The sequence below is a fragment of the Cervus canadensis genome, chromosome 18, assembly GCF_019320065.1.
Source record: "Cervus canadensis isolate Bull #8, Minnesota chromosome 18, ASM1932006v1, whole genome shotgun sequence".
Taxonomy (NCBI): Eukaryota; Metazoa; Chordata; class Mammalia; order Artiodactyla; family Cervidae; genus Cervus; species Cervus canadensis.
In genome coordinates, this window is record NC_057403.1 from 27,348,857 (window position 1) to 27,361,184 (window position 12,328).

The 12,328-nt window shown below is 45.6% G+C and overlaps 1 protein-coding gene across 1 annotated transcript in view; it reads left to right on the forward strand.

The window, feature by feature from the left end:
- The first annotated feature begins 201 nt into the window (after nucleotides 1-201).
- The window catches only part of LOC122421018 (zinc finger protein 211-like), a 30,445-nt gene continuing 18,318 nt past the window's right edge, over nucleotides 202-12,328 (forward strand). Inside the window, exons 1-4 of the mRNA XM_043436721.1 lie at nucleotides 202-300; nucleotides 1,390-1,427; nucleotides 3,719-3,845; nucleotides 5,147-5,217. Of these exons, the coding sequence (XP_043292656.1) occupies nucleotides 291-300; nucleotides 1,390-1,427; nucleotides 3,719-3,845; nucleotides 5,147-5,217 (246 nt within the window). The 5' untranslated portion in view covers nucleotides 202-290. The remainder of the gene's footprint in view (nucleotides 301-1,389; nucleotides 1,428-3,718; nucleotides 3,846-5,146; nucleotides 5,218-12,328) is intronic.

The window sequence follows — 12,328 nt, forward strand, 5'->3', positions numbered from 1 at the left end:
CTCCTTTTCCGCGGCTAGGAATGGATGTGACACTGCTCTCCGCCGCGTGCGGAGAGGTGACTGTATTACCCAGAGTGCTCTGCGCTGAACACCGGCAGTGCTGACCCAATGAAGGCGCGGGAGAGGGGCGAGCCATATTTGGCAAAAGATAGGGGCGGAACTTCCGGCCTCTCTTTGTGGCGGTCGTTTTGGCTGGCTTGGGGCAGATTCACCAGCTCCATAGCTCTTGATCGCCGAGTCGGGTCTGAGGCAATCAGAGACTGAAAGGTCGAGAGAAACTGTTGTCCTCAATGCACAGAGGTGAATCTGAGGCTTGGAGTGGGGGCCACCTGGGAGGACCCACGTTAGGGTTGGGTTGGAAGGGGTGATGTTGGAGTTCCCACACTGGTCACCTGTCATTCCCGTCCCTGTTCACACACAGGCTCAGATCACAGGGGCCTCACTGATGGACCTGGCATGAGTTGGTGCTGAGATCTTCATGCCCTCACTTGAACCACTCCCACATTTGAATCCTAAAGCCCCACTTATGGGGAGCATGGGCGAATTACCACAGCCTAGGTCAGAGGGTCCAGCACCTGCAGGGGTGTGAGAAGGGAGGGCCCATTTCCGAAAGTCAGTGTGATGAGATGTGGGAGTGTTACAAGCAGAGAGATCGCGTGTGCAAAGACCTGGAGGAGCTTCTGGTCCAGGACTCTTGGGGAAACCTGGGCTTCATGTCCTGTCTGTATAGAACAGAGTGTGACTGGGGAGTGGAGCTTGGAATGGCAGGTGGAGGAGGTGTACCTAGGTTCTTATGGTGCTTGGAAGCATGGAGGGTTGTGAACAGAGGAGGAACACAGTCTGAGTTAGAGTTTTTAAAGTTTTCCCCCAACTAGAAAAGGGGTGATGAGGACAGTGAGTCACCTGAAGGTTGAGCCCTTCTCCAAAGTCACACAGCTGGTAAGAGGTATTACTGAAGACTAGGATACAGAAGTTAACAATAAGGCTTCCCTGGTGGCTCAGTGGTAAAGAATCCACCTGCCAATGCAGGAGACAACAGGTTCAATTCCTGATCCAGGAAGTTACCACATGCCTCAGAGCAACTAAGCCCATTTGCTGCAACTTTTTGAGCCTGTGCTTAGGAGCCCCTGTTCTGCAACAAGAGAAGCCACCACAATGAGAAGCCCTTGCTCTACAATGAAGAGTAGCCCCTGCTCTCTGCAACTAGAGAAAAACCCACACAGCAGGAAGACCCAGCACAGCCAAAAATAAAGAAAATTTTAAAAAAGAGAAGTTAACAGTAAGCCCAAGGTCACTTGGCCCCAGCACTAGGCAAGGGTACAAAGGAGGTTTGAGCCCATGGTGACCTTCCATGGCGACTTGCTTCTCACAGCCTCTCTCTTCCCACAGGTTCCATGGCCACAGAAATGCTTAAGGACCCTAGCGAGGTGAGTGGTATCTCACCAGTCCCAACTTCCTCACACAAAACACACAGGTTCTCTGAGATTGTGATGCTCTAGGATGCAGACTGTCACTCTCCTAGCCCTTTGGCCTGGGGACTCTTGAGAAACCCCAAGCCCTAGGTCAGTGTTTATGTGAAATAGTTCCTATGTCTGGCAATCAAGGGAATGAGGTGGGGCAGGTTATTTCAGGCACAAGTAGTAGTATGTCCAAATGCTTGAAGGTAAGGTTGAGCTGAGAGTGTTCAGAGAACTACATTTCTCTTTGCTGTGGTGATCAGGAAAGAAACAGTCAGACCTGAAGTGGCAGCCTGAGAAGTTGAATGTTTTCCTGGAGAGGATAGGAGCAATGGTATAGGAACAAGGAGGTTATGTGACTCAGGTCTTAGAAGGCTCTGTTAGATTGCAGAGTGAAGAACAGATTTAGGGGAGTGAGGGAGGAGGCAGGAAGATCAGGGATGATACCATAGTAGTCCAGATGAGTATTGGCGGTAACGGGCAGTCTGGTGGCCATGAAAGTAGGAGAAGTGGTTGGGTTCTGGATCTGTTTTTTTATATATGAGTGAATGAGTGAGAAGGATGTATTAGTCACTCATTTGTGTTCGACTGTTCGACCCTATCCCCACCCCACCCCACCCCACCCCCCAGGCTCCTCTGTCCATAGAATTCTTCAGGCAAGAATACTGAAGTGAGTAGCCATTCCCTTCTCCAGGGCATCTTCCTGACACAGAGATTGAAGCCAGGTCTCCTGCATTGCAGGCAGATTCTTTACTTTCTGAGCCACCAGGGAAGCCCCTTTAATGTATGACTGACTGGATGTTCTAATGTTGAGGATGAGAGAGAAAAAGGTAGGAGTTGGGGATTACCCTGAGGTTTTGGAAAGAAGAAAAGAAAGCTGGCAGCAATTTTCAATGGGAATATCAGGAGTTTTTTGTTTTATTTTTTGGTGGGAGGCAAGCCATGTTAAGAATCTGAGATGTTTCAGAAAATACTGCTTGAAGGCATTAAATTGGCAGTTGGACATAAATATCTGAAACTCTGGGGAATGATTCAAGGTGGAGACATCAAAATGGTGGTGGTTACTCTGTGTATCAAAGATGAGGTGGAGTTGTGGGTCACATTTGGGAGGAGGTTATGGTGGTAATGCTATTAGCAGGCCAGGAAAGGGAAGGTGGTGCCCCAGGACTGGGTCTCTTCTTTGAGTACCTGGTTAGGGGTAACATGCAATCACCAAGCATTGTTGAGGGAGAGAACTGGCCATGAAAGGGGGCTTGGGAAGAGGATGGTCTGGCAGGTGGTCAAGGCTTCCAAGGAAAGAGTAGACATTGAAACAATGCAGAAGCCTAGATATAACTGAGGAAACATGGCACTAAGGCTGAGGCTGATTCCTATGCTCAGGTCTATGGACTTACTAAGATTTTGGGTGATGCTGGAGTGTTTCAATCAGGCTGGTGGATTCGGTCAGGGGAAAATGTGGTTGTTTCATCGAGTCACTAAGCTGTAGGAGGAGAGCCATGAGGTTGGGCTTTGAATGAGTGTTAGGTTGAGAGAGGAGGGTTGTGACTAACAAGGGGATAGTAAGTGCCACACGGAAGTGGAAGAAGACCAGTGGGATCTGAATGCACGTGGTTCTGAATGGCCGAGGGTGTCACAAGCAATAAGCCAGGAAGTGAGGATGGGATAGCAGGATTCAAGGCTGCCCCTGGCAGTGGGAGCCAATGAGGGTCTGGAGTAGTGCTGAATCCTGTTTGCATTTGCATAATCTTGACACCATGAGGTAAGTAACACATGGGGAAGCCAGGGAGAGGTTTGCAGCATGGGATAGAGAGGAGGTGGTGGTGGCTATAGGGTCTGGAGATAGAAGAGAGGTACAGTCTAAAGTATGATATGCACATGAAGAAGAAGTATGAAATGATGTCACCAGAGTCCTGGTATTAGGGACTGAAGGATGAAGGGTGGGCCCAATTTTGATTGTGCTTGGGAAGTGCAATCTGGGAGACTTCCCGGGAATTGCCTGGCAGGACAGGTGGAGCCCTGCATGGCAGGCCTGGATCTTAATGGTATCCTTGTGCCCACCTGCCTAATGTTGCTGAGGACTAGACACAGTAACTAATGGGACCACTAGGAGGGAACAGACACAAATGGCACCAGAGTCCAATACCTCATCTTAGTTGTGGAGCTGGGGAGAAGTATGAGCATGGAATACATATGTGGGGATATGGACTGGGGATCCTTGACCAAGAGGCTGTTCATGATTTCCTCTCTCCTCATCATGGCAGGGCAGCATAACCTTTGAGGACGTGGCAGTGTACTTTTCCTGGGACGAATGGGCTCTCCTTGATGAGACCCAGAAACTCCTATACTGCAATGTGATGCTGGAGAACTTTGCACTTATGGCCTCTCTAGGTAAGACCCTCATACCTGCCCCAGTATATTTTCCTTTTCCCCATGGACAGATCAGATCTTTCTCACATCAGGACCACAGGCACTGCTTCCTTCCTCAGTTCCCTGGGTAGGTGCTCTGGTTGCTAGGACTGAGCTGTCTGCAGTGTCCTGTCTTTTTCTCACTCAGTCCCAGTACCTGTTGCCCCAAAGCCCTTCAGGGAAGGAGTCAGAAGTCTCGCAGTTAGCCTTTGGATCCCACCTTGCTTTCCCTTTCTCAGGCCAGGTGTCACCTCTGCCTTAGGTTCTACTCCCTTCCTCTAGCTTATGTATCCTCATTTCTGCCTATGCTAGAAATTGTAGTCACTGATATGGTCACTACTTACGTGGCCCGTAGGCTATTCTTTCAAGATCCTCCTCCGAGGTTAATTTTGGTAATATTGAATTTTCTTTCCTATGTCTGTCGCTCTGAGTTACTCTAGGTCAGTGCTGGCCACTCACCTGTCCAGTCTTTTCCTTAGAGTTTGTATCATCCAGGCACTATACTTACATGGGGAGTCAGGGGAGACCTATGGATGCCTCTCAGGGTGGGCATTTTAATGACTCCAGCTCCACAAAATGGGCTCAGAGGGTCCCTGGCACTATTGAGTGGCAAGTGAGGGGGCGTGATCTCAGGACTGTGTGTTCAGTTCATACCATGAATCTGTTCTGTTTCCTCTACATTTTGGTGCCAGTACCAGTAGCCACACTTTATTTCTGCCTTTCCTCCTCCATTCTTGACACTTTGCTAGCTTGTCATTTCTACACTGGCTCTCTGTCAGGGTGAATCGTAACTCTCACAATGGATTCCACCCATTCTTCTCCACTGCTTTTTCTCAGTGTTCTCCATCACTGCCCCACATATATTTTGTTGTGAGATGTGCACATATCTCTAAATAGTCTTTGAACAAGAACTACTCTGGTGCTATTGGATTTTCTTGGGCCCAGACACATCCTTCTGCATAGCTCTCCTGGGTCATCAGCAGAGAAGTGCTAGAAACCATTCAGAGTAAGTTGTAGACCTGCATCTCCTCTCTGTGCTGTACCCCACCCTTTCTCCTGCACTTGGTTCTTCACTGTGTCCTTTATGTCCCCCATGCTGTGACCTTTAGAGGACCATTGCTGCACAGCAGCTGCTTCTCCCACCTGACTCCAACTTCCTCCTGACAACAATCCTGTGGACTCACGTGCACTCATTCATTAGTGTATCGGATGCACTTTTGTGATGGAGGTTGCTCCTTCCTACCAGAGTCAGCTGTCCTTCAGCTGTATTTCTTTGTTTCCAGGTTATTGGCATGGAGGGGAAGACGAGGAGGCACCTTCTTGGCAGAGTGTTTCTGTAGAAGGAATGTCACAGGTCAGGACTCCCAAAGCAGGTCCCTTTTCCCTACAAAGCCCACTCCTGTGAGATATGTATCTCTGTCTTAAAAGACATTTTGCACTTGGCTGAGGAAAGGAGCACACATCCCAGGCAAAAACCGTATACTTGTGGGGCATGTGGGAAACCATTCTTTTAGTATAAACCTTCACCAGAAGCAGCACAGTAGAGAAAAATGTTCGGAAGGGATGTGGGAGGACCTTGTTTGTGAAGAGCTACAAACTCCATATACCAAGGAATTCCTTTACCTGAAACAAAGTTGGGAAGTGCTTCCTGGTCAGTTCAAGCTTCCTGCACTTACAACAGAAGAAGCCATGCAGCAGCACCGAGTGTGGGGTGACCATTCATAGTAGGAAAACTCATTAGAAGTGTGACGGATGCAGGAAAGCCTTCAACCACAAATACCAGAGACTCCACAAAAAGGAAAAAGTACTTAAACTTTCCACAAATGTGGTAATATCTTCAGATTTGACCTGCAAATACAGACCTGTTTTCACCAATGAATTTACACTGAAGAAAGACCTTATTAATGCAGTGAATATGGGAAATTCTTTATCTAGCTTTCTTGAACACCAGAGATTTCATCCTGGAGAAAGATCTTCTGTATGCAATGGGTATGGGAGAGCCTCTAGGAAAGCTTCAACCTCATTAAATATTGGATAGTTAACATTAGAGGACGGCCTTACGAGTATAAAGAATGTGGGGAATTCTTTAGCTGAAGCACCCACCTTATTTAGCACTGGAGACTGCACACTAGAAAAAGCCTCATGAAGTAGAGAAGCTTTCAGTTCAAGGTCTGCTCTGATTTATCACTGAAAGCTTGCCTGAAGAGAAACCTTTAGGCCAAAGGCCTATCCTTATTTAGCAACAGAAAATCCACAGTGGAGAAGGATGTTACAAGTGCCATGAATGTGGGAAAGTCTTCAGTCAAAGGTCTTCTCTGATTCAACACCAAATATTCAATCATATAGGCCTTATGAGTACAGTGAATTAAGAAAGTCTTCATCCAAAGATCGAACCTCATTCAACACCAGGAAAGTCCACACTAACAGAGAGACCTTATGAGTGAAGTGAACATAGGAAAGCCTTCAGGTGATAGTTTAACCTCACTGAACAGCAGGAAATTTGCACAAAGAGTCACCATAGACGTAAAAGAATGGTGCGATCTACTTGCTCAATATAACAACACTAGAGGAGAGCCTTTGTGATGAAGACGTCTGCCTAATGTTGAACCTTTTATATACGAATGTCCACAGTAAGGAGATTCTCCATAAGTTACAAATTTGTGGCAAGCTTTCTTGTACTTTCTGGCCTATCCAAGGCTCTTGCCAGATGTGTCACTGCATGTTTCTGTTGTAGAAGCCATCTTACCTTTACACCTGGCAGGTCCCCACAGTGGCCAGTTTCAAGACGCCAAAATGATGTCACTGAACATGAAATAAGAAGAGATGCACAGTAGCTCATCATTATATTTTTTCCACCACACTGACAGAGTTTTCATAAGTAAACCTAAGAACATACATAATAGTAAAATGACTAGGAAAGACAAGTTTTGGGTATTTAGTACCTTTGGTTTTTTAACAGCTTTATTGAGGTATGATTCACTTAAATTGCACAAAGAGTGTACAGTTTGATGTTTTTGATTTATGCTTACACTCCTGAAACCAAAATATTTCCTTCTACTCTTTTTAATCCAGCTTATTAACATAAAATTATTACTGCAAGGACATAATCTTCCTTGTGTAATAGATATTTTTCATAAATATATATATACACACACACACACACACATACACACGTGTACATATAACTGGAGAGAACTGTTATGAAGCTCCATGAACTATTCCTCAATCTTTCATTATTTATCATTTCATGGCCATTCATCATTATCATTCATGGCCATTTTTAAATTAATTTATTTTAATTGGAGACTAATTACTTTACAATACTGTGGTGGTTTTTGCCATATATTGACATGAACCAGCCACAGGTGTACCTGTGTCCCCCCAGTCCCGAACCGCCCTCCCACCTCCCTTCCCATCCCACCCCTCTGGGTTGTTGCGGTGCACCGGCTTTGAGTGCCCTGTTTCATGCATCAAACTTGGACTGGTCATCTATTTCACATACAGTAATATACATGTTTGAATGTTGTTCTCCCAAATCATCCCACCCTCACCTTCTCCTACAGAGTCCAAAAGTCTGTTCTTGACATCTGTGTCTCTTTTGCTGTCTTGCATATAGGGTCGTCATTACCATCTTTCTAAATTACACATATATGCATTAACATACTGTACTGGTGTTTCTCTTTCTGACTTACTTCACTCTGTATAATAGGCTCTAGTTTCATCCACCTCATTAGAACTGACTCAAATGTGTTCTTTTTTATAGCTGAGTAATATTCCATTGTGTATTTGTACCACAACTTTCTTATCCATTCATCTGCCAATGGACATCTAAGTTGCTTCCATGTCCTAGCTATTGTAAACAGTGCTGCAATGAACATTGGGGTACACATGTCTCTTTCAATTCTGGTTTCCTCAGTGTGTATGCCCAGCACTGGGATTGCTGGGTCATATGGCAGTTCTATTTTCAGTTTTTTTAAGGAATCTCCACACTGTTCTCCATAGTGGTTGTACTAGGTTGCATTCCCATCAACAGTGTAAGAGGGTTCCCTTTTCTCCCACCCTCACCAGCATTTATTGTTTGTAGACTTTTTGATGGCAGTCATTCTGACCAGTGTGAGCTGGTACCTCACTGTGATTTTTATTTGCATTGCTCTGATAATGAGTGATGTTGAGAATCTTTTCATGTATTTGCTAGTTCATGGCCATTCTTGATTCATCTATACCCATGCTTATTACTGAGTTATTTATAAGCATACACATCATGTCATTTAATCGTAATCTCTTCAAGATGCATTTCTAGAGACTTCCTTGGTGGTCCAGTGATTAAGAATCCACATTCCAGTGCAGGGGACGCAGGTTTGATCCCTGGTTGGGTAGCTAAGATTCCAATTGCTGCAGGGCAACTAAACCAGCACACCACAACTAGAGAGTTCATGAACCACAACTAGAGAAGCTAGCATGCTGCAACTACTGAGCCCTTGCACTTTAGACCTGTGCTCCACAATAAGAGAGGCCCATGTACCACAACAAGAGAAAGCCTATGCACCACAACAGAGCCTATGCGCCACAACAAAGACCTAACACAGCCAAAAACAAAGATGCATTTCTAAAATGTAAGGGCTATATCACACAAAATAAAAATACTTTAAAATCTCATATGTTATCAGTACTCAGTTTTCTCAGTTGTTTTCAAAATATGTTTGTTTCTAAGGTGATGAAGTATAATCAATATCTAAAACATACCCATATTACTTTTAATAGGTATGTTTCATAAGTCTCATAACAAATAGGTGCCACTTACCTCCTTTTATTCTGATTTATTTGTTGAGTTTGCTGGGTCACTAGTCTATTAGAATTGATCTCATTATAGGTTTGGTTTTGTGCACCTTTTTGATTTAACAAAAAGGAAAGAGAAGGAAATGGCAACCCACTCCAGTATTCTTGCCTGGAGAATCCCATAGAGGGAGGAGCCTGGTAGGCTACAGTCCACGGGGTCGCAAAGAGTCGGACACGACAGAGTGACTGCACTTCAACCTTCTCCCATCTTTCCTATAAACTAAATATTGAAGAGATGGATAATTGGGGTCTGCTCCTGGCTGACAGATGTGTAATGGTAACAGTTAGAGATACAACCTAGACAGCATATTAAAAAGCAGAGACATTACTTTGCTAACAAAGGTCCGTCTAGTCAAGGCTATGGTTTTTCCAGCAGTCATGTATGGATGTGAAAGTTGGACTATAAAGAAAGCTGAGTGCCAAAGAATTGGTGCTTTTGATCTGTGGTGTTGGAGAAGACTCTTGAGAGTCCCTTGGACTGCAAGGAGATCCAACCAGTCCATCCTAAAGGAAATCAGTCCTGAATATTCATTGGAAGGACTGATGTTGAAGCTGAAACTCCAATCAAGTTTGGCCACCTGATGTGAAGAACTGACTCATTTGAAAAGACCGTGATGCTGGTAAAGATTGAAGGCGGGAGGAGAAGGGGGCGACAGAGTATGAGATGGTTGGATGGCGTCATCGACTCAATGGACATGAGTTTGAATAAACTTGGGGAGTTGGTGATGGACAGGGAGACCTGGTGTGCTGCAGTCCATGGGGGTCTCAAAGAGTCGGACATGACTGAGCGACGGAACTGAACTGAACTGAACTGGAGATACAAGAATAGGACAGGTGTGATGGTCACACACCTGGAAACGTGGTATGACAGTGTGTTTTGCTAGCACACTGAAGCACAGTCTGGAAATACAAATATTTCAGGTACTAAATGTGCCAGATGCGTAGTGATAATGCAGCAGAGCCAAGAGTCATACACATATATTTGGGGGTCATGCGTGATGGGTTTGTGATATACCTGAGAACAACCTTGGGATCCTTGGGACACTGTATGACAGGTGCTGGATGTTAACACTCTTCAAAACAGACAGGACCCAGACACAATTACCATACTGGTAGAGGAAAGATGTGTGACAGACCTGAGACACATTCAACTGACGTGTAAAACATACCAGTGATCTGTGAGACAGGATGGAAGTACTGACACATGACAGCAAGTACGATGACACAGATACTCCATGGAGACTCTGGAGACAGGCATATGATAGGAATACCACATGCTGTGATCACACAGTTCCCATAGACTGATGAGACAGGAACCCCCTAGCTTGGAGAGAACAAAACTTCCTCCATCCCTGAAAATCTGATGATGCACTGATGGGGGTTATAACAGGGAACCAGGACTTCCCTGGTGGTACAGTGGATAAGAATCCAGCTGCCAACGCAGGGACATGGGTTAGATCCCTGGTCCAGGAAAATTCCACATGCCTCGGGGAAACTAAGCCCATGCACCACAGCTGTTGAGCCCGGGTACTGCAACTACTGAAGCCCTTACACCTATAGGCTGTGCTCCACAACAAGAGAAGTCACTGCAGTGAGGAGCCTGTGCACCACAACAAAGAGTAGCCCCTACTCGCTACAACTAGAGAAAGCTTGCAAGCAGCAACAAAGACCTAGTCCAGCAAAAATTAAAAAAAAAAAAAAAAAAAGATGGAACCATGGTGCACATCATGGCACAACCCAGAGACTCACCCATGGTTGATGACTGAATATGAGCACAATGGGACATGCGTTGGGAAGAGAATAGCTTGAACCAGGTAGCACAAGCCTTTACTTAAATATGCCGGCTGAGAAGGCCTGGAAGTAGCAATCTGATTAGGACAATAAGGCAGGGGCTTTACAGGTTTTCCTGGAGAGGTCAGTCCACATTCAGCTAGTTTGGGAATCATTGGTCAAAGGTGGTTCTAGGATAGAGGCAAGGAATGTTTTTACAGATTAAAAGTCATTGTTGGGCATTTTGCATTCTACCCAGGAGGATAGGTATGAGCACTAAGGGGTAAAGTCACATACAATAAGGTATGTGAAGGAACCAACACAGGTCAGGGCCACATAAAAAATTCTCAGCCTTCAGAGTCTCTCCCAACATCCACAGTGTTAACAGTGATAATGAGAAGTGACTGCTGGGTATTGAGACCTGTGGAGTAAGGTTCCCTGAACTGGCATTTGGGGGATGACCAAAAGGACTTTAGAAATGAATCATTGCATGTGACAGTGAGAGCAAAGGATGCATTTGGGTGACATCAGTGGCCCTGTTAGGAATGCCCTGGAGGTGGTGACACCATTCATGGAAATAGTTTTCAAGTGAGGGTAGAAAGTTTTCAGACTCTGTAACTCATAGAAGAGGGGCTAGAGAGCCCCAGCTGGAGATGTTGCAGTATGACTAGTTAATGGTCTTGAGGCTCAGATAATCTGAACAGGAGAGGAATCTGGGAATCCCAGGCTCGATGGGAAACAAACAGGTCCTGGGGAAGAGAAGCAAATGTGTTTATAGCTCAAGGGCCCTCCTGGGACTGTGGGTTTCCCACTCCCTCTCCATCATGCCCTTCCCTCCATTCTAACCCAGTTGGACCCAAGCCTGGTGGGCAGGGGGCATGCAATTGGCTGCATGGCCAACTGACACCTGAGTGTCACCCTTGTATCCTAGGTAAGGGGCAGCCTCATCTAATCCCTGAGATTAGGTCCATTTCTACACCATAGCTGCAACCATATTCTCTGTCCTCCATGCCCTCGGCCCCTTGTGTTCCCCATATTCCTCCCAGTCCCCTGTCCTCTGTGCTGCCTGAGCCCCCTCACCTTGCTGGACCTCCTCATCCCCAGGGTACCAGAGAGAGATATGGGCCACTTCAGAATCCTCTGACCACACAGTCTGCTGGGGGTGAGCTGCAGAGAAGAGCACAAGCATTAGTTTGGAAAACGCAGTGTAGATTCTGGCTATGCCTGTTTCCTGGGCTGTGATCTTGAAAAGTTCCCCTCTTTGTACTTGGCCTCCATTTCCTCAGGGAATGGGAATATTATCTCTTCCTCTTGGGTGAGGAGACCAGAGAGGTCATGAGTGTGATGTGTGTTGTCTGTTCCTCCATAGCAAGTGTCAGCCCATCTCAAATGCCTTTTCTATGAGGGATGTGATGACAGCTCTACTTCTTTGCTCATGTCCATAGAAATATGCTTAAGGGTGACTGAAATAAATATGAGAACAACAGATAATTGAGAAATGCTTCACATCCTTATTCTGAGGAGTCATGGAATTTACACACACAGACCATGGACCAGAGAGACCTGACTTCAAGTATTGCCTCTGCTAATCAGACTAAGGACACAGGACAACTTGTTAAGGTCATTGGTTGTGATATGGAAAAGATGCTGGGTGTTTATCCCAGAACTGTGGAGGATTGATAAAAGTAGCACAGACAGCATATAAAAACATATGGGTAATATAATCAGAGAGATGGAAATGCTGAAAAGCAAAAGGAAATGCCCCAAATCAAAAACATTGTAACAGATGAAGAATGCCTTTGATGGGTTCATCAGTAGGCTGGGCATGACCGAAGAAAGAATCAATGAGCTTGAAGATA